Raw genomic sequence first — 25,428 nt, forward strand, 5'->3', positions numbered from 1 at the left:
CACAAGTTATCAATGCTGACTAGTCCTGTGCTCGATAAGTAAATAGATCATCATAAATAAAATAAATTGATATAACTGTAGACATACCTTGAGTGGAGGCTGTGCTGATTAGCTGTCAGCAGAGGGTGCTGAGAGCCAAAGCAGTCTAGCATATTTGAAGCCAGAGCTAATTTTTCACACTTGGACTTCCTCTTGGATGACTATAAGTCACAGCACTTATCCATCCATCTTATGCTGTATCAGATTAGCAACAAGTGCTACATGTATGCTCATGCCCAAGCCCTTTTCCTGTACTATTTCAGGCACACAGGCTTTGAAGTTTCACTCATGTGCTGGATCTCCCTTCTTAAGCTCTGACTTAACACAGCTGATCCCAGAGACATAAAGGCACCATGCCCGCATCTCTTACCAGTCAAACGGATCAAACACACTTCACTGCAAGATTAGCCATCATCCCCACACACACCCTCAACACCAGGAATATACATACATGTTCTGTGTAGCTCATGCACACTCTCATGTCAATCAAATGGCCGTTGTAAGGGCATCAGACCTTTGAACGTAACATATGAGACAAATCTCTCCCTCTCGTTCCGGTCCTCCACTCTTTCTGTCTTTGAATTCCCCACAGCTGAGGGGACACATGGCACTGATCCCTTGAGAAAGACCAAGGTCAAAGTTGGGGCATAGATGCAGAGAGTGGAGGATTCCTACAGTATTTGGTATCATGCATTTAGTGAGATGCACACATGTATCCAAAAGACGTGTGACTTGTTACTGTTTGTATCTAATGTGTTGTCAGATATTTAAAAAGAAGAAAACCAAAAGGGGTGAGAACATAGAACATCCACAGCATAAGAGTATAATTCATCCACCTCTTAGGTTTTCTTTAAGTGTCAGATGATGTCCTCAGTTTTGACTAATCAACAGTCCAAAAAAAAATCCATTTTAAAGTCACATCAGAAAAACAAAAAGAAACTCATTCCATGGCTGAGAAGCTAGCAACAGTGACTACAGCCAGAACAAACAATATCAACAACAAAATTTAAAAAATGATAACTGTTAAGTTTATACAATAGGTTTGAAAGAACAAACAAACCTTTGTGGGCTCTGGGTAATCATCATGGTGTTATCATTAGTTTCAGTACTTATGAAATGATTTAAGAAGCATTAATAAGAAGTGGCTCCACCCTGACCAGGTAAAACACTCAATTGCTGCTTAACACAAAATTTTGCGCTGCAAGCTCATCCTCTGCTTTTACGGCACTGGATAAACACTATTCTGGTTATGAATAGTTAAAATATGAACAAATAATAATAATGATAATCAAAAGTAGCAGTCATTGTCTTGAAAATAAAGCCTTTATTGTTTCACAGCTGAAACCAAACCTGAAATAGAAAATTATGACCTATTATGAATTATTGGTTTCCAAATGCAGTTAACAACACTTAAGCAGAAGCATCACAAAGGTTCTATTATTAAACAAAACAATGAAGAGAGCATTTGTTGTCACTTCCCACTCTGAGTTCCTGTTATATCAACCATGTTCATGAAGGTCTGGATAGCTTTTTTTCGCCTTAATAAATAAAACCATCATTTAAAAACTGCATTTTGTATTTATTCAGGTTATCCTTGTCTAATATTAAAATGTGTTTAATGATCTGAAACATGTAAGTGTGAAATAATAATAATACTGCAATGCAAATGCTAATTATGATCACATTTTTGGACAGTTTCACGTAAAGATGAAATTATTATGGGCTGCCACATACGGCCCAGTTTGATCTCAAGCGGATGGGACCAGTAAAACCACCGCTTATTAATCCCTCCAAAATTTTCCTTTGTAAAGTTAAAGGAGTACAAATGCAGTCTAAGGACATTCACATTTCATGTAACATCCAGTTACATATCTGATGAATAATTTCCATATTATGTTTCAGCTTTTCCACATTTAGTCAGACAACTGTCACTGGAGAGAATCACTACTGATGTACTGAAACATGTCAGCACAGATCTTTGGCTTGACCATCCCAAAAACATTTTGTATGGCAGGCCATGGATACAGCTTTCTCAATAAGCAGACTACAAGACAAAGAGTGTTTTAGACTTTTGTAACGGCTCAAATTAGCAATAACCACACCCATGACCCGACACCGTAACCCTTCTTAATCCCAAGGCAAATCACTTTGATCAAGATTTAAATATCTCTATAACATTAGGAAGGATTCCTTTGTTTGTAGACATTCAGGCTCTATTGAAATATTATTGCTATAGATTTTGTTGAACACCTGACTTTTCCTCTATAGCACCACTGTAGACTTTTAGGCATCCTGTGAAATTTACTAATATATTGATCTGAGCATTCAGCTCAAGTAGATTTTTGCAGATTGTTTAGATCAGAACTGAGGCTCAAAGAAAAGAGTGCTTTATAGTTGTATTATTAGTAATAGCCTAGGGGAAATGATTTTGATTTGGTAGGCTATGTAGTTTTATTTGTTTTATAGTGTAAGCCTTTGAGTTACTATTTTTCTCACTCACATATCCATGTACACCTGCATTCCTGCCATTCCTCTGTAAGAAGGAGGCTGCAATACACACTGACTCTCCTTCTCTTAGCTTCCTCCTCCTCACTGCAGGGAGTAATTGAACTTGAGCAAATACGTGCATGCACGCACGCACGCACACACACACACACACACACGCACACGCACACACACACACACACACACACACACACATCCTGACTAATCACAAGGTCTTTGAGTCAGAAGCGTTGTGGTGCACTTCATAAAGGGTTTAGCCTCTAGAGTGCAACACTAGCACATCAGTCAGGTCGACTCTTAATAAAGAAGCTGGATCTGGAGGTCTCACAGCCAGCAGTTGTTACTGTCACTCATTATCATTACTGCCTCCCCCTACACACACACACACACACACACACACACACACACACACACACACACACACACACACACACACACAAAGACAAGCTGGAGCTTGTACAAACACCCACACACAACCCTAGAATGCATGCATGCACACATACTCACCAACTTCCAGATACACACATACACACACGCATGTGCGCGTACGTATGAGCCAAGGAGCATGGGCAGCAGGGTCATCCTAGCGCCATGCTTCATAAAGGGCGCCGTTACAATAGGTTTACTGTTACTCTGCCAATTGCTGGGATACAATAGGACTGAATGTGCTGGCCTGATGCTTCTCCACTTCTCTCCATTTTTCACTTGATGACAAGGAAGAAAGACTGAGACGGGACAGCATGTTATCAGAGGACAGCCCTGAAGGTGAGTCGGCTCACTGCAGTATTTACACTTGTGTATAATGTCGAGAGAGCGATAGAGGAACGAGCTTTCTACATTTTTGAATATCAATCAGCGTGACGCTTGTTAAAAATGCCACTGTATGGTTTAAAGAGTACTGCCGGGTTTAGAAAACCCTAATGTCTCTGGAACTCAACTGAAGGGCAGCAGGTTTTAAAGTCAGGTTGAAATGTGAGACAGTAGTACACTACAGCAAGGCATATTCTCACACAGGACAATCAGCAGGAAATGAAAGGCTACAAAATGGTGTTGGACTGGATTATGTTGACAAATGAGGAGAGGAGAGGAGACTCTAACCCTAACCCTTAACCCATAAAGTGGCAGAAAAGAAATGGGAAAACTTAAGCTGAAGGAGGCATAAATGAAAGACTAGTGGAAAATATGGATCACAATACAACGTGTGAGAAGAGTGTGAATGAAAGACAAAGCATTAAGGGGTGAGAGGGTTTGGTGTAAGAGGAGAGGAGGTGGGGTTTAATTCGGGGTGACAGATGGGCCTCAGAAATTCACAGGGGTGTGGTGCTGAACTGTGAGATTCCTCTGACTTGGGACAAGCAGGGATTTCTGCACTGCAGCTGTCAATAGTTCAACACCTACTCAGCCACACCCCTCATCCCCATGTATTACACACACACACACACACATACATACACTCCGGATCATATTTCATATCTTGCGATAGGCCTTCACCTTTGTTTTTGTCTTGAGTTAATCGTCAAGCTGGAAAATTCTCATGAGACAATGACGCTGACTCATGTTCTCCGAGTCTCTGTGTTAAATATTAACATAACTTCTGTGATGGAGTCTGCGTAGTGGAGCTTAGAAGGATATATTTGCTCATGGTGTGTCCTGTCTGCACTTTATTATTTCTCTCCAGTCACAAGTTCATGATTAGATTTGAGTGTAGCTTAATTCTAGCTTGTTACATTGTAGCAGCAACGTAATGAAGGTATAACAACCTCATATTGCAATTCCAGAGTGACAAGGTGCGCTAACAGAGCCTCGCATAGAACAACCAGAACAGGGACTTCAGGTGGCCAAACAGAGAAAAAGAGAATAAATTCGAAAACAACAAAAACTTGTCAGTCATTCACAACAAGGTATCATATCAGTGACAGAAGTGCTCAAATTTAACTCAAGAAAAAGCCACATTTGATACTTCATTACAACAAAATGTCACACTTCCACTTCAGCTTTAATTTTATAAGTGACCCAACCTTAACAGACCGTCACTTACGCTTGTGTTACAATACAGGACAGTGAACGCAGCATGAGCTTAAAGTTAGAAAAGGCCATTCAGACACTGCAGCTGCTTCGAAACGGAGCTACTTTTTTACCTGCTTTGTATACAGCGGGGTTTAGGCCACTGGTTTCCAACCTAAATATTGGGTATCTCCCAAAGGTCACTATGTAAAATTGAAGAGTCATGAGATGATAATAAGTCCAGCTGCACATGTGTGACATTTGAATCTGTGATATATCAGAAAGTTTCACCTCCTAGCATTAAAGGGGAAATACCCATTCAATTGGAAAGGCTAGCCTAAAGATTTCGAGAAAATGTAAGCCTTTCTCTTATTTATTTATTTATCTTTGCTCTGCCGTTTATTTTTGGCTTGAGGCTTCTTTGCGTACGAATTCCTTTCTACCATCTTATTCTTTAATAATGTACAGATTGTGGAAACCTGATTCATTATCGGATAATTAAGGGGAGTGGTGGTGGTGGGGGGGTGCACATCAGCTAGCGGTCACCATTGTTAACCAAAACGGGTTTGTTTTCTCCTCGCGCCCGCCTCGCTTTCTCACCTGGACGGAAGTTGACTTAAAAGGCAGGGCAGGTAGAGGCAGGACAGGTAGAGGCAGCCACACACCTCCTCCTCCGCCTCCTCTATCCAGGTAGTGCGAGAGGACAGCGCTCTGTTCTCTTCTCTAGCCTGCTTTCGGTTGAAGACAGGAGGTATGACGCTGGATAGGTTTCACTCCTGTAAATAAACTATGATAAGCAACTTGAAATATTCACCTTCTGTTTCTTCTCAACCAGTAACCTCACGGACTAATGGGGCTTATACTGCTGAGCCTGATTCTCCGGTACTGGATCAGCGCCGTGGAGGGTAAGGTTTTTAAAAGATCAGGGGCAGCACGTTTGAAAGGTGCAAACAAGAAGTAGCAGTCACTCAAGAGCAAGTCAACAATGCTGCCTTGGCACTGATGACTGGTTGGCATGCTTTATTGTGCAAAGATGTTAAAGCTTTATTTATTTTATTTTTTAAATCAAGAATAGTATTGTATTTATTGCACTGAAAATGATTTGAATAATTCCACATGTTAAAATAATGATATCATATAGGTAAAAAACAATTCACATAAAAAAAATTACAAACTGCTTCTTGTGTCGGACTCTGGTCTGTGCTGACAAGTTCACTCTGACCTGTTTATGTGCTGTGCAGGACGGTGTTCAGCCGTGACTTGTGACGACTGTCTGCAGCTCAGTCCTCAGTGCGCCTGGTGCACACAGGAGGTGAGCAGCTGCATGTATGAGAACTCAGCAGCAAGCACATGGCCCTGTCACACTTAAACTGAAATGATTTTTAGGCGCAGATTTGCAGAATGTATTCTCATGTTTGGTTCAAATGATGGTGATAAAGTAATAATCTTTATGGCGTGCTATAAAACAAGTCTGCAAACTGTAAACGGCATAAAGTGTGACTTCTTGTCACATGTTCTCTCTCATGCCTCAGAATTTCACAGACTGGTTTTCAGTCACTGAAAGATGTGACACGCTGGACGGCTTATTAGAAAAGGGCTGTGCCAGGGACCAGCTGGAGTTCCCCATTTCCAGAAGTCAGGTCCTCCAGGATCAGCCACTTGGGAGAAAGAAAGGCAACGCTAACAGCACACAGATCTTCCCTCAAAAAATGGCCCTCAACCTTCGATCTGGTATGCAGTCCGAAGTGATGATTTGCCTCCTGAAGCAATTCCTCATGTTCAGAGAGGAAAACACGGGCTGATTTTGTTTTTTGTGTTTTTTGCACAGGAAGTGAGGTGACCTTCCAGGTTAAGGTTCAACACACAGAGGACTATCCTGTGGACATGTACTACTTAATGGACCTGTCGGCATCCATGAACAATGATCTGGAGATGATCAAATACTTGGGCTCTAATTTGACCAAAGAAATGGGCAAACTCACGAGTAAATTTCGAATGGGCTTTGGCTCTTTTGTGGAGAAACCTGTCCTGCCCTTCATCAAGATCACAGAAGAAGAACTGGCCAACCCCTGCAGGTTTACAATAAAAATCAAAACATGACCAGAACTAAAAAAAACAAACAAAAACAACAACACAGATCTCATAAATTTGACCATCATCTCAGAGAACCCTACTCTTCTAATGCTTGGTTTTGATCTCTTGTGTATTACAGCAGTGCAGCCATAACCTGCGTGCCGACATTTGGCTATAAACACGTCTTGTCCCTGACGAGCAACACCACCAAGTTCAATGAGATAATTGCAGCGCAGCATGTATCTGCAAACGTCGATGACACAGAGTGCGGTTTTGATGCTGTCATGCAAGTAGCCGTTTGCGGGGTAAGATTTTTCAAATTTCTAAAGATGCTCGCCGTTAGTTTGTGACTCCGTGTCACCAACTGTTTCATTTGATCAGTCAGTGCACGCTGTGTGTCTCCTGATAGGACAAGATCGGCTGGAGGAACGACTCCATGCGTTTGCTGGTGTTTGTCAGCGATGGTGACTCCCACTTTGGGATGGACAGCAGGCTGGCTGGCATAGTGATTCCCAATGACGGTCAGTGTCACCTGGACGTCAATAATGAATACTCCAAGTCTACAGTACAGGTAAAACCTGATTTGAATCAAGTAGGATTATTTTTGCTTCCTCCTTTAACCCCATGGTAACCTCAGCTGTTAGAAAGTTCAGGATTTCATTTGGGATTTTCCTTTTTTTCCAGGAATATCCAACTCTCGGTCAGCTGATTGATAAGGTGGTGGAGAACAACATCTTGCTGATATTTGCAGTGACAGAAAAACAGAAACAAAACTACATGGTAACAGCTCCTTCCTAAGAAGATTTTTTGTTTGTTTGTTTTCCTGGTAGAAGAGGTTCAAACTAGAAGGCTGAATAATGCAGATGTTATTGAGAGCCCTATTTTTATCGAGGTTAGAATATTTATCTACTGAGTTGTATTCAACTTGTTACAACTGGCCCGTTTCTCTTCCACACTCCTTTTCATACTTTTCTTTTTGGGATGTAGTGATGAGCTTCCCGTATTTGTAACAATGACTTTGCTGTTTATCTGTTTTGTTTTGTTTTTTTGTTTTGTTTTCTGTCTCTTAGAACTATGCAAATCTCATACCTGGCGCCACGGTTGGAGTTGTGGCGGAAGATTCAGAGAACATCCTGGAACTGATTGTAACAGCATACAAAGTAAATAAACAGTCCCGGAGAGCTGGATCTGCTGGTAGAGTGCATGTGTGTCTATGAGTGCATGTGTGTGTGTGTGTGTGTGGAGGTAAAACAAACACCTGCCATTATAATTAATTTTTTTTAAAATCAAGAAATGTTTAGTGTTACAGATACAAAAAGCGTATATGACCACAAACTCGCGCATTGCTGTTTTCATTTGTCTTTTCTTCCACTCCTTGATATTATTTCTTTTCCTCTTTCATTCTTTCCTATATTAACATTTTCCCCTCTACCACCCAGCGCTCTGCATCAGCATGTTTGGCAGCATGTTTCTGCTTGTCCCGACCGTTTGATCTCCTCGCCCCTCCAATTCTGACTTACTCTTTATTTCCCTTCCTTCTCTCTCTCTCTCTCTCGCGCTCTCAGTCGTTTTCTGTCTGCCTATCTCTTCCACCGTGTGTCGTTTTGTAAATCCCCCTTGGCGGCGATGACTGGTGGGTGTGCAGTCCTCTAATTACTTCATCAGTTGCGTCATTTAAACCCGCATTTAGTCGCTGCTGCACCAACACAGTGATTGTAGATGTGGTGCTTAACAGGAATGAAGTGCAAACAGGGGAGTATTTAGTGATGCTATAAAGGTGATGAATACTTATACTTACCTGTAATTCTGCTGAGTAACTGAAGTTTTTTTAGATGTGCTTTATCTGCTTAATCCACGCTCAGTTGGGTGTATCCCATAAATGCTCCAGCTTACTCCTCCTTGCCAACACCAAAGCCAGGAAGCACACAATATACCCTCTGTTAGCACTCAGACAGGCCGTCACAGAGTTCATTAGTCAGTCAAGCATAGTATTTTCTCCAGCTGAGGTTAGCTGTCACTCTTTCTTCAGGTGCTTTGTACAGCACAGCACACCTGGGATGATGACTCACCCAGAAAGACAGAATTAGATATGAGGTGTCAGGTCAGTGCAGGGTGAAAAGTGTAATACATCTTACGGCCCCGGAAATCCCACTTGACATAAAAAGAAAATTTGATTTGATTTTAGGTCTTTGTTAGTTTTACTCTTTGTTTGTTTGTTTGTTTGTTTGAAAGGGAAGCCTGAAGCTGTGCTGCCCATTGTGTTTCCATGCCGCTCATAATATAAATAAACTGTTTTCCAGGAGCTTCGCTCAGAGATTGAACTAGAGGTCCTTGGAAACACAGAGGAGCTGCAGATGTCCTTCACAACTGTTTGCCCTAATGGAACCATCTTCCCTGATCTAAAACGCTGCTCCAACATCAAACCAGGAGAGACAGTGAGTTGCTGTTGTTAGAAATTGCTTTATTTTTGTATTTTGAGAGCACCTTTCATACAAACTCTTGGGACAGGAACATTAACAATTGAACTCAAACACCAAAAATAACAACAACAACAAAAAAATGTAGATTTGTAAGGAACTATGAAATCATTTGTTTTTTGAGAGTGTCTTACAGAGTAGGCCTAGTTAGCTGACGCATTTTAAATTATGTTTATCAAATCAAAACAATGAAAGTGATGCTCAAAAAAGAAAAGACTGCAAGAATGAGTATACCACCAGGACCTTGATCTGAGCAGTGTTGTCAATGACTTTGCTGAGTTCAAGGCCTGAATGATGAAGTTCTGATTGGCGAGTAGTTTGTTTTTGTACAGGACTGAAATATTGCTACAACTTGTGCAGAAAATATGTGCTCACGCTGTCTATATGTGTGTGTGTGTGTGATATATCTGGAAGCTGGTCCACTGGAAATGATTGTTGAATGAGGAGTTCTATAAATGAACGCGCTTGTTTGGTGCGGTGACCCTGAGCAGTCAGTGTGTGAAGACGTGGTTAATGGGCTTCTCTTTTGTTCCATGCTTGCAGACACTGCAGCTGTCTTTATGTTACTTCAGCGAGGCTAAGCCTGTTTTGGGCGTGTGGCAGTCTAGTTGAAGAAGATGGTGTGAGGTTATAGTATAAGCTTAGATAAATGTGCCTGTTCCCCAGACTTCTGACTGCAGTTGTTTTCCATGGTACTGATCAAAAACTGGAATGGCGCTATTAATATTATTGATTATTGCTATATGCTATTATTTTTACACTGACAATGTGTGTGTGTGTGTGAGTGAGAGCAAGAGCGAGCAAGAGAGAGAGAATGTGATGCTGTGTTTGCCCCGATGCAACATAGCAGTAAGGAACCAGATAATATCTGCCCTGGGGCCCGTCACAGACTCGTTATACCTGTGAATCTAAATAGAGGAAGAGACAGAGGACTTCCAACAGCTCAAAGCATATTAGCTGAAAAGGAATGTGACTTGCACTTCAGCAACAGACGTTTCATTCCAGGGTATGAAGAGAACCTGTCATAACCTGCAGCACTTTATAACCCTGCAAAAGAATTTAAAAATCAATATTCAGACCGACGGGGCAAAAACTGATGTAATGTGCACTCTGCCTCATCAACACTTGAGCAGCTGGCTTACGGCTCCGTTGTACCTGACTCAAGATTTGTTTGGCTCAGATCAGTGTGTTACACTGGAGAAACCTGGCAGATTTTCAGTTGTTTTTCAGTGAATAACAATTATGATTGGAGCATGACTTGGTGAATACAATTCTGTGGCCTCAGCGCTTGTAAATGATAGCTCGGTCAATATTTTTGAGATGTTGAGATGATGCCAAAACATTTAACATACATAAAACACACTCAAGACAAAAAAAAAAAAAAAAATGAAGCAACTGTCAATGACACATTAAAAATTCAATAAAACTCAAAGTAGTTTTTGCAATTTCTCATTTAAATTTCATTCACACAAGTTAAAAAGCATGATGACAGATGGTATGAGTGAATTTGCCAACTAAAATTCATCTTGTTAAGGACCGTTCTTGCTGGTCATCATGCATCTGGCTTTGCAGATGCATGATGTTGCTCAAAGCTGGTTCTGAGCTTTACACTTTACACTTTTCACAGTGATCTGTTCCACACACTACACACTTAAACTGTGTAGAACCAGCAAGTGAAAAAATGGCAGTGGAGATGAACTAATTTTATTACTCTGCTACATGGACATTAAAGTTCCATTTATTATCAATAATTGTCCCCAAATACTTGTGTCTACTGTATCAATTTTCTGATCTTTAATGATAGTTTGCAGATAAGGGCAAATTGCACCTTTCTCTAAACCAGTGACCATCTCCTTGGTCTTGAAGGTGTTTAAACTCAAATAATGAGCATAACACCACTTGCAATAATCATGTATGATAGCCAGCCATGATTCTGTTTGGCATTCTGGTGTACAGTGCCTTACGAAAGTATTCGGCCCCCTTGAACTTTTCAACCTTTTGCCACATTTCAGGCTTCAAACATAAAGATATAAAATTTTAATTTTTTGTGAAGAATCAACAACAAGTGGGACACAATCGTGAAGTGGAATGAAATTTATTGGATGTGTCAAACTTTTTTAACAAATAAAAAACTGAAAAGTGGGGCGTGCAATATTATTTGGCCCCTTTACTTTCAGTGCAGCAAACTCACTCCAGAAGTTCAGTGAGGATCTCTGAATGATCCAATTGTCCCAAATGACTGATGATGATAAATAGAATCCACCTGTGTGTAATCAAGTCTCCGTATAAATGCACCTGCTCTGTGATAGTCTCAGGGTTCTGTCCAAAGTGCAGAGAGCATCATGAAGACCAAGAAACACACCAGGCAGGTCCGAGATACTGTTGTGGAGAAGTTCAAAGCCGGATTTGGATACAAAAAGATTTCCCAAGCTTTAAACATCTCAAGGAGCACTGTGCATATTGAAATGGAAGGAGTATCAGACCACTGCAAATCTACCAAATCCCTCTAAACTTTCATCTCAAACAAGGAGAAGACTGATCAGAGATGCAGCCAAGAGGCCCATGATCACTCTGGATGAACTGCAGAGATCTACAGCTGAGGTGGGAGAGTCTGTCCATAGGACAACAATCAGTCGTACACTACACAAATCTGGCCTTTATGGAAGAGTGCCAAGAAGAAAGCCATTTCTCAAAGATATCCATAAAAAGTCTCGTTTAAAGTTTGCCACAAGCCACCTGGGAGACACACCAAACATGTGGAAGAAGGTGCTCTGGTCAGATGAAACCAAAATCGAACTGTTTGGCCACAATGCAAAACGATATGTTTGGCGTAAAAGCAACACAGCTCATCACCCTGAACACACCATCCCCACTGTCAAACATGGTGGTGGCAGCATCATGGTTTGGGCCTGCTTTTCATCAGCAGGGACAGGGAAGATGATCAAAATTGATGGGAAGATGGATGGGGCCAAATACAGGACCATTCTGGAAGAAAACCTGTTGGAGTCTGCAAGAGACCTGAGATTGGGACGGAGATTTATCTTCCAACAAGACAATGATCCAAAACATAAAGCCAAATCTACAATGGAATGGTTCACAAATAAACGTATCCAGGTGTTGGAATGGCCAAGTCAAAGTCCAGACCTGAATCCAATCAAGAATCTGTGGAAAGAGCTGAAGACCGCTGTTCACAAACACTCTCCATCCAACCTCACTGAGCTCAAGCTGTTTTGCAAGGAAGAATGGGCAAGAATTTCAGTCTCTCGATGTGCAAAACTGATAGAGACATACCCCAAGTGACTTGCAGCTGTAATTGCAGCAAAAGGTGGCGCTACAAAGTATTAACGCAAGGGGGCCGAATAATATTGCACGCCCCACTTTTCAGTTTTTTATTTGTTAAAAAAGTTTGACATATCCAATAAATTTCATTCCACTTCACGATTGTGTCCCACTTGTTGTTGATTCTTCACAAAAAATTAAAATTTTATATCTTTATGTTTGAAGCCTGAAATGTGGCAAAAGGTTGAAAAGTTCAAGGGGGCCGAATACTTTCGCAAGGCACTGTAAACACGGGACATCTCCATACTCTAAGATATGCCTGTTTCAGTACTGCCTTATGCAAACATTAGGATACAAAATGAAAAGCAGTAGAGACAAAATGCAGCCCTGAGGAGAACTGGCCAAACAGAAGGGAGTATTCAAAAAAAAAAAAAAATCCAGAGAACATTAAATGGTAAATGGACTAATTATTATAAAGTCCTTTTCTACTGTACTTGAGCACTCAATGGACTTTATGCAGCATGCCTCATTCAGGTACATTCACAGGCATTTGGAGGCAGCAAGAGAGAAAGAAAGGAATGGGTTTGGAGATGAGAGCAGGGACTCTAAATGTAGGGACTATGACTGGTACAACATTGTGATCTGTAGTGAAAGTAGGGAGCAGGTGGAAAAGAGCCTGGAGAGATGGAGGTATGTTCTGGAGTGAAGAGGAAAGTCAGTAGAAACAAGACAGAATATATGTGTGTGAATGAGAAGGAGACAAGTGGAAAGGTGAAGCTGTAAGGAGCAGAGGTAGAGAAGGTGGAAGAGTTTAAATACCTGGAGTCAGCCATTCAAAGCAACAGACAGTGCACAAGAGAGGTGAAGAAGAGAACACAGGCAGGGTGGAGTGGGTGGAGAAGAGTGTCGGGGGTGATTTTTGACAGAAGACAGGAGGCTGAGCTGGTGGTGGCAGAGTTGAAGATGTTCAGATTTTTATTGGGAATTACCAGAATGGTAATTAAAAATTAGTACATCAATGAGACAGCTCAGATTGAGCACTATGGAGACAAAGTTAGAGAGACAACACAGAGATGGTTTGGACATGCGCAGAGGAAGGATAGTAGATATATTGAACAAAGGAACATGGAGCTTAAAGAGGAAGGAAGGAAAAGAGGAAGACCACAGAGAGGATTCATGGATGTAGTGAAGGAGGACAATGCAGAGGGCTGGTGTGACAGAGGAGCTAGGGATGCTAGGGATAGGGTGAGATGGAGGCAGATGATCTACCATGGTGACCTCTAAAGGGAGCAGCCAAAAGAAGAACAGAGGAGCTAATTTACTCACTTTCAACAACATTGGGGCTTAATGGGCATCAGTTTAGCTCACAAGCCAAGTAGATGACAATATGCTGCAAGGCTAAATGCAGTAGCCTGGTTCAATTTTGACCTGAGGCCCTTTGTTGTGTGTCTTCTCTCTCTGCTTTCCTGTCTCTCTTCATTGAAGATGAAAAAGATGATGTTCTTAGTTTGGTCTTAATTTAAGAGGCCCCTTCTGTGTTCCTCAGGTTGTGTTCAACGTATCTGTGGTGCTTCCGGGATGCCTGTCAGGAGTTCGTCACTTCTCCCTCAAACCTGTGGGCCTACAGGACAGTTTGGAGATAGAAGTGGAGTCTCTTTGCTCCTGTGACTGCCAGCAGCCTCCTACAGCAAACACCACCCAGTGCACTGAGGGTCAAGGGGCTTTCCAGTGTGGAGTGTGTGTGTGTCAGCCGGGGTTCCTGGGAGCACAGTGCGAATGCAATGAGGAGAGCACTTTGTTGAGCAACTGCCTCGCAAACAATGAGTCTGAAATATGCAGTGGTCAGGGGCAGTGCTACTGTGGACAGTGTGTGTGTCATGCATCCAGCTTTGGCCGCATCTACGGACCTTACTGCGAGTGTGACAATTACTCCTGTGTTCGTTTCCATGGGGAGCTCTGCGGAGGTGAGTAATTACATGTGAATGATGTGACTTATTCATCTGTTTTTGTGGAAAACCTTTTTTTTTAGAAAGAGTTCTTGTTTGCAGGCCATGGAGTGTGTGACTGCGGAGAGTGCATCTGTGAAAGCGGCTGGAAAGGGGAACACTGTAACTGCAGCACCAGCACGGAGGCGTGTGTGTCAGAAGATGGCTCGCTCTGCAGCAGCAGGGGGAAATGTGAGTGTGGACACTGTGTCTGTACTATACCCGGAGCATCTGGGGACAAGTGTGAGAAGTGCCCAACATGTGGAAACTCCTGTACATCTGCAAGGTGAGAACACAGTCACTCCGTCACTTCTTTCAGCTGAACAAGGGTGTAAAGACAAGTATTTTTGTCAGCATCACCTCGGTGATTGGTATTTCTTTACCTCAAAGATACAAGATATCACCTCCTTATGCCTGTTCTTTTGAGCTCAGGCATATCAGGTTCTGGCCCTGTTGTTCACATGTGTCTACAGCTTCCATGTAACATCAAAAGACACTAATGTCCCCAACGCAGCATTGAGAGATTTCCTTTCCCCATTGTAAAGCAGCTGTCAGGGCTAGGACCATTTGATACCACTGTTACAGGAGAGACTCGTGATAGAGAGTGAGTGAAGCCTTGGGAAAAAGCTGATAAGTGGGCACGACTGTGATTTCTCCTTTCGCCCGGTGTCAGTGAGTGAAGCCTCATTAAATGCTTACTGTATCATCTTAACGTTTTGTTTTTTTGCTTGTTTCAACACTAGGACCTGTGTAGAGTGTCATCTTCAAGATAAGGATGATACTGAGTTGTGTGATCAAAGGTGCAGCATTCCTAAGATTTACATCAACACAACAGGAGGTAAAGGACTCCCTAACTTACCTGTTTTTACTTGACTTTCATTCAGCTTCTTCCTCTAACCCACTCCTTTTCTATCCCTAACCTAAACTTATGCTAAAAATTAAATGACTTACCTAATGGGGATTTGCAGTTTGTCCCCATAAGGAGGACATAATGTAAGATCTCCATAAGGTGAATAATGCCCGAATTATATACAAACCTTCCCATTTGTCTCACCAAGTTGCAATCAACAAGCTTTCTAATTCTGCCTATAACAGTCTATAAATTTGGTCCTTCCTCATTCAAGGATGTCTTTTGAGAAAGCCCCTCAAGGCAGTGACTCAGTGTTTTTTGTTGGTGTGGCTAAAAAAAAGCTGCTGCTTTTTCAGTGTGTTACAGCAGAAAGTATAACCTGGTAGTCATGTCTTACATGTGTCCCTGGTGCAGCTGAAATCATACACAGAAGTCTGCTTTGCAGTTTAGATAACACAAAACATTCATTGCATTTGTCTCACAAGTTTAAATCCACTGGACTCTCTGGTTTGATAGTCCCACAAGACACGGTATGAAAACTGAGAGTGGTTTAAATCAGGTCTGACTTTAGGTTTCTATGGCTGGAGTTTGGGAACTTTTTGATCACACCTTTTACAGTCCAGGCCTCATAAGAAATAAAGAAAAAAAAAAGCAAGAAGCCTCCAGATCTGGAAAGGCTGAAAAGGGGCTTCCAAACAGCGACATTTACAATGCAGTGAAAACTATTGCTTATTCATTTCTATTTGGTTACTTCTTGCCATTCAAGTTAATACACTAGCAGAGGGGTGAAAGGCATTTTGACATCTAAACTTGTATGTCAGACTCTTTTGGAAGCGGTTCACAAGGAAGAATGTGCAAAACAGGCTCTGCTTCCAACTGCCACCACGAGACAGTGATATGACACCGACAGCATAATAAGACACACTTTCTTACTGTGGGATCACCAAGCAGGATCTTAAGCAGGTTTCAAGCTGGTGCAGGTTAACTTTCCTTAGTCACTGGTATTCATTGAAATCCATGAAAGGAAAATGCACTCAAAAAAAAAAAAAAAAAAAAATATATATATATATATATATATATATATAAATATATATATAAAAATATATATAAAAAAATATATATATATATATATATATATATATATATATGTGAAAGCTAAAACACATAAAAAATTTGTATTCATAGAAATAACATATAAAGTGACCATAAGTCAAAGCATGGGTTTTTGCACCATCACCTGCCTGTCCTGTAAAGGCTCTGGTGTTTTTGATGGTGGTATCAACACAGAACCCTGCTAAGTTTCAGCGAGGGTCGCTGGTTTGGAGGAATGCTGACCTCCATCGACTCAGGTGTTTCTCTGAAGTCTACACCCCCCTCCTCTCTAACGCAACACCATCCATGTCCTTTTGGGCAGCGTGGCACAATGGGGAACATATTATTTACCTTGTTGTACAGGCAAAGCTATTATAGTGCCTGTGAATAGCCAAAGAGCTCGGTCTTCCTTTGTAGAGGAGTTGATTTTAAAGCCGCTGTACTTGTGCAAGCTGAGAGGTATATCTGATTATCGCAGAGGATTTTCAAGCTTCAGAAGTGAAATACAATGGTTCGGTCCACACACACTCATGAACACACACCAGATTGTAGTCTTAGATAATGAAGTCACACTGACAGCACAACAGAGGAGAGTATATCATCTGACATTCTCAGCACAATGTCCAAAGGGAAGATGATAGCCTTTCTTATGGATATGTATGTTCACATTTCCTCCCAGATTATGACAAGAGCCCCTCTATGCCATGCACGCTTATGATGGAGAATGAGTGCTGGGCATCGTTTAAAGTGGTGCAAGGGGAGATGGGCACCACTGCATATGACCTCCAGATGTACGGTAAGCTCAACACCAGCATGGACGATTAAAATGGTACTCCTGATGCAAATCTCAACTCATCCTTGTGTCCTACCTCAGGATGTCCAGAGCCTCCCAACATCCCCGTGATTCTTCTCGGGGTCTCTCTTTCTGTCGTGTGTATCGGCCTGATCCTGCTGGGCGTGTGGAAGGTGCTGGTGTCGGTCCATGACCGTAAGGAGGTGGCAAAGTTTGAGGCTGAGAGGGCAAAGGCAAAATGGCAGACAGTAAGACCTTGAAATGATTTTGCTTTATATTCTTTCTATGTTTTGTTTTTTGTTGTTGTTGTTGAGCTTAGATTAATAATTATAGAGCCAGAGAATGTATTAGGCATTCATCAGTTTGTAGAAATGTTAGCACAGTAGCTTCTGGAACGGCCTTAGGCAGCAATGACTTGAGGAAAGAATTTCTGTGGAACTTAATCGGCCTATCAGATCATTATCAAGGAATTTTGGCCCATTCTTCTTTACAACTGTGCTTCGGTTTGTAAGGATTTGTTTATGCACAGCTCTCTTAATGTCCCATCACAGCATTTCAATCAGGTTGAGGTCTGAACTTTGACCGGGCCATTTGAACACCTTGATTCTTTTCTTTTTCAGCCTTTCTGTTATAGATTTGCTGATCTACTTTGGATCATTGTGTTGTTGCATGAACCACATTAGGCCATGCTTTAGCTGTCAGACAGACGGCCTTGCATTTGACTCAAGAATTCTTTGGTATACACACTGCTGATGCCCGGGTCTTGCAGCTGCAAAACAAGCCCAGATCATCACCCCCTCCACCGCACTGTTTGACAGTTGGTACGAGGTGTTTGTGCTGATATGCTGTGTTTGTTGATTTCCAAATGTGGTGCTGTGCATTGTGGCCAAACATCTCCACTTTGGTCTCATCTGTCCAAAGGACATTGTTCCAGAAGTCTTGTGGTTTGTTCAGATGCAACTTTGCAAACCAAAGCTGTGCCACTGTGCTCTTTTTAGAGAAAAGAGGTTTTCTCCTGCAACCCTTCCAAACACGCCAAACTTGTTCTATTTGTACTGTCATGACCTTTAACGTGCTAACTGAGGTTTGTAGATCTGAGATTTAGTGCTTTTATTTATTTTTATTTTTTTTTCAATTTCTCTGAGCATTGCACGGTCTGACCTTGGGGGGGGGGATTTGCTGCAATGGCCACTCCTGGAAAGACTGAGGCATTGTGTTAAGACACACCCAAATGCTCCAGACCTGCAAACTGTAAAGACTTAAGTTTTTATAGAGACGCTCACACTTCCCAATGATCAATTAATGAAGTGCATTTAATCAGCAGCACCTGCCTGCTACTGACCCTCTTAAGTTTTCCTGTGAAAACTTTCTTTTTCACAGGACTGTATGAAACCTTTTCTAAAAGGCATTTGCAAGCTTCTTGATTTGGGCAAAATGGGCTTGGGGCAGAGAACCACAGCTGGGAAGGTTTACAGGACTGACACATTTTTGTTTTCAATATTTTCATGGCATTTGTAACAACAATAAAAAACTACAACTCATTGTGTTCTTTCTTTGTTTCCTTTCAGGGGACCAACCCTCTGTTCAAGAGCTCGACATCTACATACAGAAACGTAACTTATTATAATGCACAGAGAGAAAAGACTATCACTATGAATCACTACTGATGAGGAACTGGATGCATCTGAGTGCACTTAAATGTGTGTATGTGTGTTGGTGTGTGTGTGTGTGTGTGTGTGTGTGTGTGTGTGTGTGTGTGTGTGTGTGTGTGTGTGTGTGTGTGTGTGTGTGTGTGTGTGTGTGTGTGTGTGTGAGACAGAGATATTTGTATTGAATAGTTTTTGTATGAATCTCTGTGTTAATTCAGAGATGTCCTAGTGCAGTAGACGACACTGTGAACAGACAAACACTACGAGGTGAATTTGCTGCTGTAGAAGTGCACTGTACTGCTAAACACTGGACGCTTCTGTTGCATGGCCTTACACTTGTGCTTGTGTACTGTACCTTGCAGCTTGGAAAGGAGGAGTCTACACTACAAGTGGTCTACTACTGAATGAAAATGTGTAAATATACAGGTGTAAGAGGTTGTTTTGTTGTTGTTAATAATCTGTCTGTTATTTTATTGTAAAACAAGGCTGAGCCTTCATTTTTAATAACTGTTTTTAGCTTTTTCTTAATGGTATGTGGCACATAATTAAAGTTTGGATTTGACATTTCATGAAATGGCTCTTCTGTCATTCAGGTTTTAACTGCCGGTTGCAGCACAGTTCTCACAAACAGTGGGTAGACTGATCTGATTTTGCTTACGGTGCGATCACTCAGCACTCTGTTCTCTGAGTTTTCATTTTCTAAAAAGGCAACCTGCCCTGGGTACTGAGGCCGTGTTCACTGTGTATCAGTTTTATTACTTTGATTACAATAAGATAGGACACTTTATTTGTCCCCAAAGATGGGAAATTCCTTTCACATTTAACTGAGTATAAAGGAGTAGGGTTCATAGGGCTGAGGAGAAGGGGAGCAGGGCTGCAACAGAGGAGGATCCAGTTCAAACGACCAGTGATGTTGATGGAGAGCAGTGATGTATTCAGATTAGAGTAAGGCCTTAGTGAGTAACTAACGCGTTTCTCTAATCTAATCTACTTTTTTCGGTAACAAGTAATCTAACGCGTTACTATTTGCAATCCAGTCATCAGATTAAAGTTACTTATCCAAATCTCTGTGCGTTACTGTTCTTGTCATTTTCCTTAGTAAAAAGATATATTTTTGCTTTCTTCTTGCGTCTCGGAGAGTGACGTATGCGGATGCGACAATAATAGCACACAGAGACGCAGGGAGGAGAGAGATGCGCGTTTTCTAGGTGGAACTACAGGCACTATTTTGAGTTTGTGTCAGCTAAAGATGACAATATCAAGGTTAGCTGTGCACTCTGTGCTGGTGACAAAATGTCTATCTAGCTTCAGAAACACTACGTCAGATTTGAAGAAACTTTTGGAGTCGCAGGACGGCATTCAGTGTTGTGCCAAAAAGTGATCGTCTGTCATAAAGTGATTCCGATTTTTCTATGTGCTTTTATGTGTAATGTCTTTGCTTATATTGATAAATAGAGTGCAGTCAACATGATTTATGAAGGGCTTATATATAAAATGAAGAAATAACCTGTTTTGAAAGAATCTTTAGGAGTCTGTGTTATTGTACCTACATCATAATCAACCCAGTGCTTTTTGGCTGCTTAAAATATCTTTATAGAACTGTGATGTCATATTTGTTGCAATTTCTGCAGCCTTATTAGACAGCTTTGTGTTTAAAAAGACATTTGTAATGTCAATGACAGTTTTTACCTTGATAAAAAATGAAAATATAAAAGTCACTTTGCCAAAAACTGATAAAAATGCTGTTTCTTGCTCAAAATGACTGATATCATTCTTGAGAAATATGTTTGACATATGTTTGACAGATTATAGGTCAACAAGTCATTTACAGACGTTTAAATACAGGCAATCATTTTTTGGCAAATACTGAAAATCGCTGTTTGGCAGACAATCACTTTCTGGCACAACATCGGCTGTTGTTGAATGTAACTAATAAAGTAACTTGTAATCTAATTTAGTTACTTCTAAAATTAAGTAATCAGTAAAGTAACTAAGTTACTTTTTAAAAGGAGCAATCAGTAATCAGATTACTTTTTCAAGCTAACTATGCCATCACTGATGGAGAGGGACTCAAGGTCTCACAGTCCACAGGCTCTGGCTCTCAGATAGGATAGGGAGACCTGGGTAGAGACAGAAGAGACGGACTCAAAGGATAAGGGGAATTTGAAGGTGAAAGCAGGAATATTCAAGGGGACAATGCAGCAGAGAAACCTCCTCTAAGTTCAATAAAATAAATAAAAGGTTAACAAAAAAAAGGTTAAAAACATTGCACAAAAGAATAGAATTTAATAAGTGAAAATCTAAAAATACAAGATAAAAAGTAAAAACATAAATAAAACGCTATGTAAAAAGTGGAGTTTAATATAAATAAATGGTTCAGTAAATTACCTCAATAATTTACTGAACCAATAATTTACGCAAACTACAGCCTAGACGTTGGTACAGCTGACGTCTAGGCTGTAGTTTGCGGTGTGTAGTGTACCTGAGATCAGCCTATTCGTAGTCATATGTTTCATACAGCCTGGCTTTTCTATCTGCCCCCTGTCTGTTTTTTTTCCCTGAAGTTCTTTGGTTGAGTCTAAATACAGACTTGTGGGCTCTGCCCCAGCGAAAACAGTCCGGAGCGGCAGGAATGCAACTTTCAGCCCGGACAGCAGCGGCTCCTCCGTCAGACGTGACGTCGCTGCTTCCCCGCTGAAAGACCAAAAACGACCGAGGAAGTTTTCTCCGAGGGGAGGAAAAAAAAAAAAAAAAGAGAGAGAGAGAGAGAGAAAGAAACAGAAAACAGCGAGTCCCCCAAAATACTCGGTGCGCCCCGGAGCTCCGGAATGTGCGGACACTGGCTCTCCAACACTGCATCCCGCTGTCGAAATGTTCATCCAGTTGTGCCGTTGCATCGACCCCGCGCCTGTTGTGGCGATTATTTGCGTAACTGTGTTGTTGGCGAAAAGCTGTGTGTGTGTCACTGAGGAGGACGATGAGATCCTGGAGAAAAAACAGCTCATGGAGTTTTACAGTAAGTCAACAGCGTGGCTGTAGCGGGTCCCTTTCTGAGTTTAATGACCTACATAATAATAAGTCCACACTTTTTTTTCTTTTTTTTTTTTTTTTTTAGGAGGATGTTGTTTCTCGCTTTAAAAATAACGGGGGTTGTATATCTGTGCATGAAGGGGTTGAAGAGGAGTCTTAGTCTCATGTGCTGAGCTCTTTTTTTAATACAAAGACTCAGTGAAACTCTCCCGGGTCTCATGTAGCGGTCTGTGGACCACAATTTGAGCCTCACAGCTGCACCAGGCTCACATTTCTTCCTGTTTTTTCTTTTTTTTTCCCTTTTTCCTGTGTGTGTGTGTGTGTGTGTGTGTGTGTGTGTGTGTGTGTGTGTGTGTGTGTGTGTGTGTGTGTGTAATAAAACGCAGCTCAAGTGCAACATAAAGTGTAACTTTTCCTTTTCCCTGCCTGTTAATTTTAGATTAGAACACGTGCTTTTTTTTTTCTTTTTTTTTTTGAACATATTACACATGTTGTGAATAAGGAACAATGTGTCTTTTCTGCAGTTAGCATACAGAATTAAAAGCAGCCTGTTTATTATGAGTGCAATAGATGAGCCAGTCATCTGAGTGAGAAGCATTTGGGTTTTCCTGGAAAAATGTCAAACAATCATCTTTGCATAACTGAGAATGTGCTGATTTTCTTCAGTTTACATTATTGCTTGTTATAGAGTTGGGAAAATATAGAAAAGCATCATATTGGCAGGTTTCAGCTTCTCAAATGTGAAAATCTGGGCAAGTTTAAACAATGAATTAGTCAAAAAATATCTGCAACTCACTGAACTGTAAAGGAAATCATTAGCTGCAGCCCCAGTTTGCTCATTTTGCTCACTCAGTTTGGATCAGATCAGCCCACCTTCTCCTCCAAAATGCAAATAAATGCTGTGTGTGCATCTTAATATTATGGTATAGGTCCTGCTATCAAAAACACAGAGGAAGGATACACAAATGCCCATTTTGTGATGGATGTGCACACCAACCCCATTTTCCCAAACAATCTTTTCCAGGCGTATAAATTCTAAACAATCAGTGTGAGTATTTATTTTAGATCCGGTAACGCATACTGCTTTTTTCTTTGTCCGTATGACATAGAGAGAGATGAAGGAAGAGATCATCCCTCCAGCTCTTTTTTTTTCACTGCTGTTTGAAAACATCCTCTCTCTTTTGTTTGAGTATCCAGTTACACAAAGACCTTGATTTGTTTCTAAAGACAAAGACTCCATGCAAGCTTTCCTCAAGCTCAAATATTGCTCCATCTTTATTACTTTCAGAACTGGTTTTATCTCTAAAACTTTGCATTGTACTAAGCGGGTTATGCAGTATATCTAATCTATACCTTGTTGTGCAGATTATGCAAATGCTCCATTGTTTATGGGACACATTCACATCAATTGCCCCACATTGTCCTCATTTCATCTGCTTCTTGTCTGTCAATCGCTTCCTTCCAGAGAAGGGTCTGTTCATCCTGGAGAGCGAGCCGCTGAAGCGGTGCATCTCAGTGGATCGCTCTAACCTAGTGCTGGAGGATTGTGAGCGTCCAATGCGCCGCATGCTGTGGAAGTGGGTCTCCCGGCATCGTCTCTTTAATCTGGGCACCAGCACGTGCCTGGGTCTCAACATTTCCGACGCGACGCAGCCTCTCGGGATGTTCGAGTGTGACACGGCCCTCCCCATGCTGTGGTGGCGCTGCAGTGGAAACATGTTGTATGGGGCATCCCAGTGGAGGGTGACTGCAGCTGGACGTTTGGTGGTGGTAAAGAGAAACATTTATCATGGGTGGAAAAGGCATAACACTCCCAGAGAGGGTCCCTGCTCATATCCATATGAAGGTAACCCCCTTCAGACATTCAGTGCACCTTCATAATCATCCTACAGCTTGTCTGGACAAAGTATTTGTTACTTCAGGTCATACTCGGCATGTTTTATTTACAGATATCCACACTCTGTTGGGGAACGCACATGGAATGCCATGTGCTTTTCCCTTTAAATACAATAACAAATGGTACTCTGAGTGTACTACTGAGGGGCGTGAGGACCAACTTCTGTGGTGCTCTACCACCACTCGCTATGATAAAGCTGAAAGATGGGGCTTCTGTCCAGTGCAAGGTAAAGTGGGCACGCAGACACACCAGTGTAGGAAAGGAATGCAGGTCATCGCAGGTCATTGTTGCTGTGTGCTCACGTTGACATGTTCATACTGACCCACTTTACCTTTGTTTTTCATCAGTTTTCTTCTGCCTTTTTCACAGATTCCAGTTGTGAGCACTTCTGGGAGTCAACCACGAGTTGCGTGCATGTTACCAGTTCAACCTGTACACCATCCTAACCTGGAGTCAGGCGCTGTCTACCTGCCAGGCCCAAGGTGGAAACTTGCTCAGCATCACCAGCGTGGCAGAGCACAAGTATATCAGAGGTAGGCGTCTGTTAGAAAACGCATGCAGGAACCACAGAGCAGCTGAAAGAAACATCCACAATGTACTGCACATGTAAAAACGCTACACCAGAACTAAAATAGAACTAGAATCTCCTGTTCCACCACCACATCCTAGAGGTTCTCTATTGGGTTGAGATCTGGTGACTGTGGAGGCCATTTGAGTACAGTGAACTCACTGTCATGTTCAAGGAACCAGTTTGAGATGATTTGAACTTTGTGATATGGTGTGTTATCCTGATGAGGTGAGAAGATGAGTAAACTATGGTCATAACAAGATGCCTAGCAACAATACTCAGACATGCTGGTACTAAGGGGCCTCGCACCATTACTCCACCAAGACATTTTCACCCACAGAACTGCTGCTCTAGATATTTTCTCTTTTTCAGACCATTCTCTGTGAACCCTAGAGATGCTGGTATGCTGACAGTTGAAATAGTCAGCATCGACCTTGCCACATTTGCCACTTAAATCATCTTTCTTCTCCATTGTAACGGTCATCTTGGCCATGTTTAGATGCCTAAATGCACTGAGTTGCTGCCACTTGATTGGCTGATTAGATTTTTGCATTAAAAAGCAGTTAAACACATGTACCTTAAATAAGTGTCCGATCAGTGTATGTTCAGTGAAGTTTTTTGAAGACTCATACAACATGGTTTTGCATTTGCATCTTGTGGTAGATCGAATGGCAAGTGCTGGGGCAATGGTGTGGACAGGGCTGAACCACATTAAGGATGGGCATGGATGGCAGTGGTCTGACGGAGCCCCTCTGTCACTGGTGAATTTCACCACAGGTACTGACTACTGGTTTATATCAGGACCAAGTGAGAGGGAAATTTACTCTGTGTATATGGTTATATTAGTGATAAGCCAAAATGCTGTTGGGAGAGTTACTATAACAAGTAATGAGAATATTATAAATGTCTCTCCAGCAAAGGCAGAAAAAGGAGCTTGTGTAAATGATGAAGAAATAAAGCCAAAAAAATTTGTTTCTATTTGTGCCCATCAGGTCTCCCAGCCAGTCCACTGCAGGACAATAAGCAGTGTGGGGTGTACTCAGGATTTGAGGGTCACTGGCAGAGTCTTTCCTGTGAATCTGCTCTGCCTTACATCTGCAAGAAGACACCTAACAACAGCCGCAGAGCTGAACCTCTCGGTGAGAACATGTTAACGCACAGGAGACACAAACACACTGGAGACTGCT

General features: G+C 41.6%; 2 protein-coding genes across 3 annotated transcripts in view; both read left to right on the forward strand.

Moving 5' to 3' along the window:
• The first annotated feature begins 3,147 nt into the window (after window positions 1-3,147).
• itgb6 (integrin, beta 6) lies at window positions 3,148-18,764 on the forward strand. 2 transcript variants are annotated; one of them, XM_030721559.1, is made up of 16 exons: window positions 3,148-3,309; window positions 5,384-5,453; window positions 5,790-5,860; window positions 6,081-6,279; window positions 6,377-6,623; window positions 6,761-6,926; window positions 7,031-7,192; window positions 7,306-7,401; window positions 7,692-7,781; window positions 8,922-9,056; window positions 13,924-14,341; window positions 14,426-14,648; window positions 15,106-15,200; window positions 16,984-17,100; window positions 17,179-17,345; window positions 18,666-18,764. In XM_030721559.1, the coding sequence occupies exons 2-16, from the start codon at window positions 5,399-5,401 to the stop codon at window positions 18,762-18,764; spliced, it is 2,340 nt and encodes a 779-aa protein (XP_030577419.1). In that variant the 5' UTR covers window positions 3,148-3,309; window positions 5,384-5,398. The 2 variants fall into 2 exon arrangements, with proteins under 2 accessions (XP_030577419.1, XP_030577409.1); XM_030721549.1 differs by lacking the exon at window positions 3,148-3,309 and adding an exon at window positions 5,203-5,299.
• A 2,645-nt stretch (window positions 18,765-21,409) lies between these two features.
• Window positions 21,410-25,428, forward strand: part of pla2r1 (phospholipase A2 receptor 1) — a 33,990-nt gene continuing 29,971 nt past the window's right edge. The window contains 7 exon segments of the mRNA XM_030726356.1: window positions 21,410-21,762; window positions 23,242-23,622; window positions 23,726-23,899; window positions 24,043-24,066; window positions 24,069-24,206; window positions 24,905-25,018; window positions 25,234-25,380. Of these exon segments, the coding sequence (XP_030582216.1) occupies window positions 21,618-21,762; window positions 23,242-23,622; window positions 23,726-23,899; window positions 24,043-24,066; window positions 24,069-24,206; window positions 24,905-25,018; window positions 25,234-25,380 (1,123 nt within the window). The 5' untranslated portion in view covers window positions 21,410-21,617.

Source organism: Archocentrus centrarchus, chromosome 3, assembly GCF_007364275.1.
Source record: "Archocentrus centrarchus isolate MPI-CPG fArcCen1 chromosome 3, fArcCen1, whole genome shotgun sequence".
NCBI lineage: Eukaryota > Metazoa > Chordata > Actinopteri > Cichliformes > Cichlidae > Archocentrus > Archocentrus centrarchus.

Coding starts and splice junctions, on each gene's coding strand:
- itgb6 (XM_030721559.1), top strand. CDS start 5,399: ATGGGGCTTATACTGCTGAGCCTGATTCTCCGGTACTGGATCAGCGCC. Junction 6,280..6,376: donor GGCCCTCAACCTTCGATCTG/GTATGCAGTCCG, acceptor TTTTTTGCACAG/GAAGTGAGGTGACCTTCCAG. Junction 6,624..6,760: donor GAACTGGCCAACCCCTGCAG/GTTTACAATAAA, acceptor TGTGTATTACAG/CAGTGCAGCCATAACCTGCG.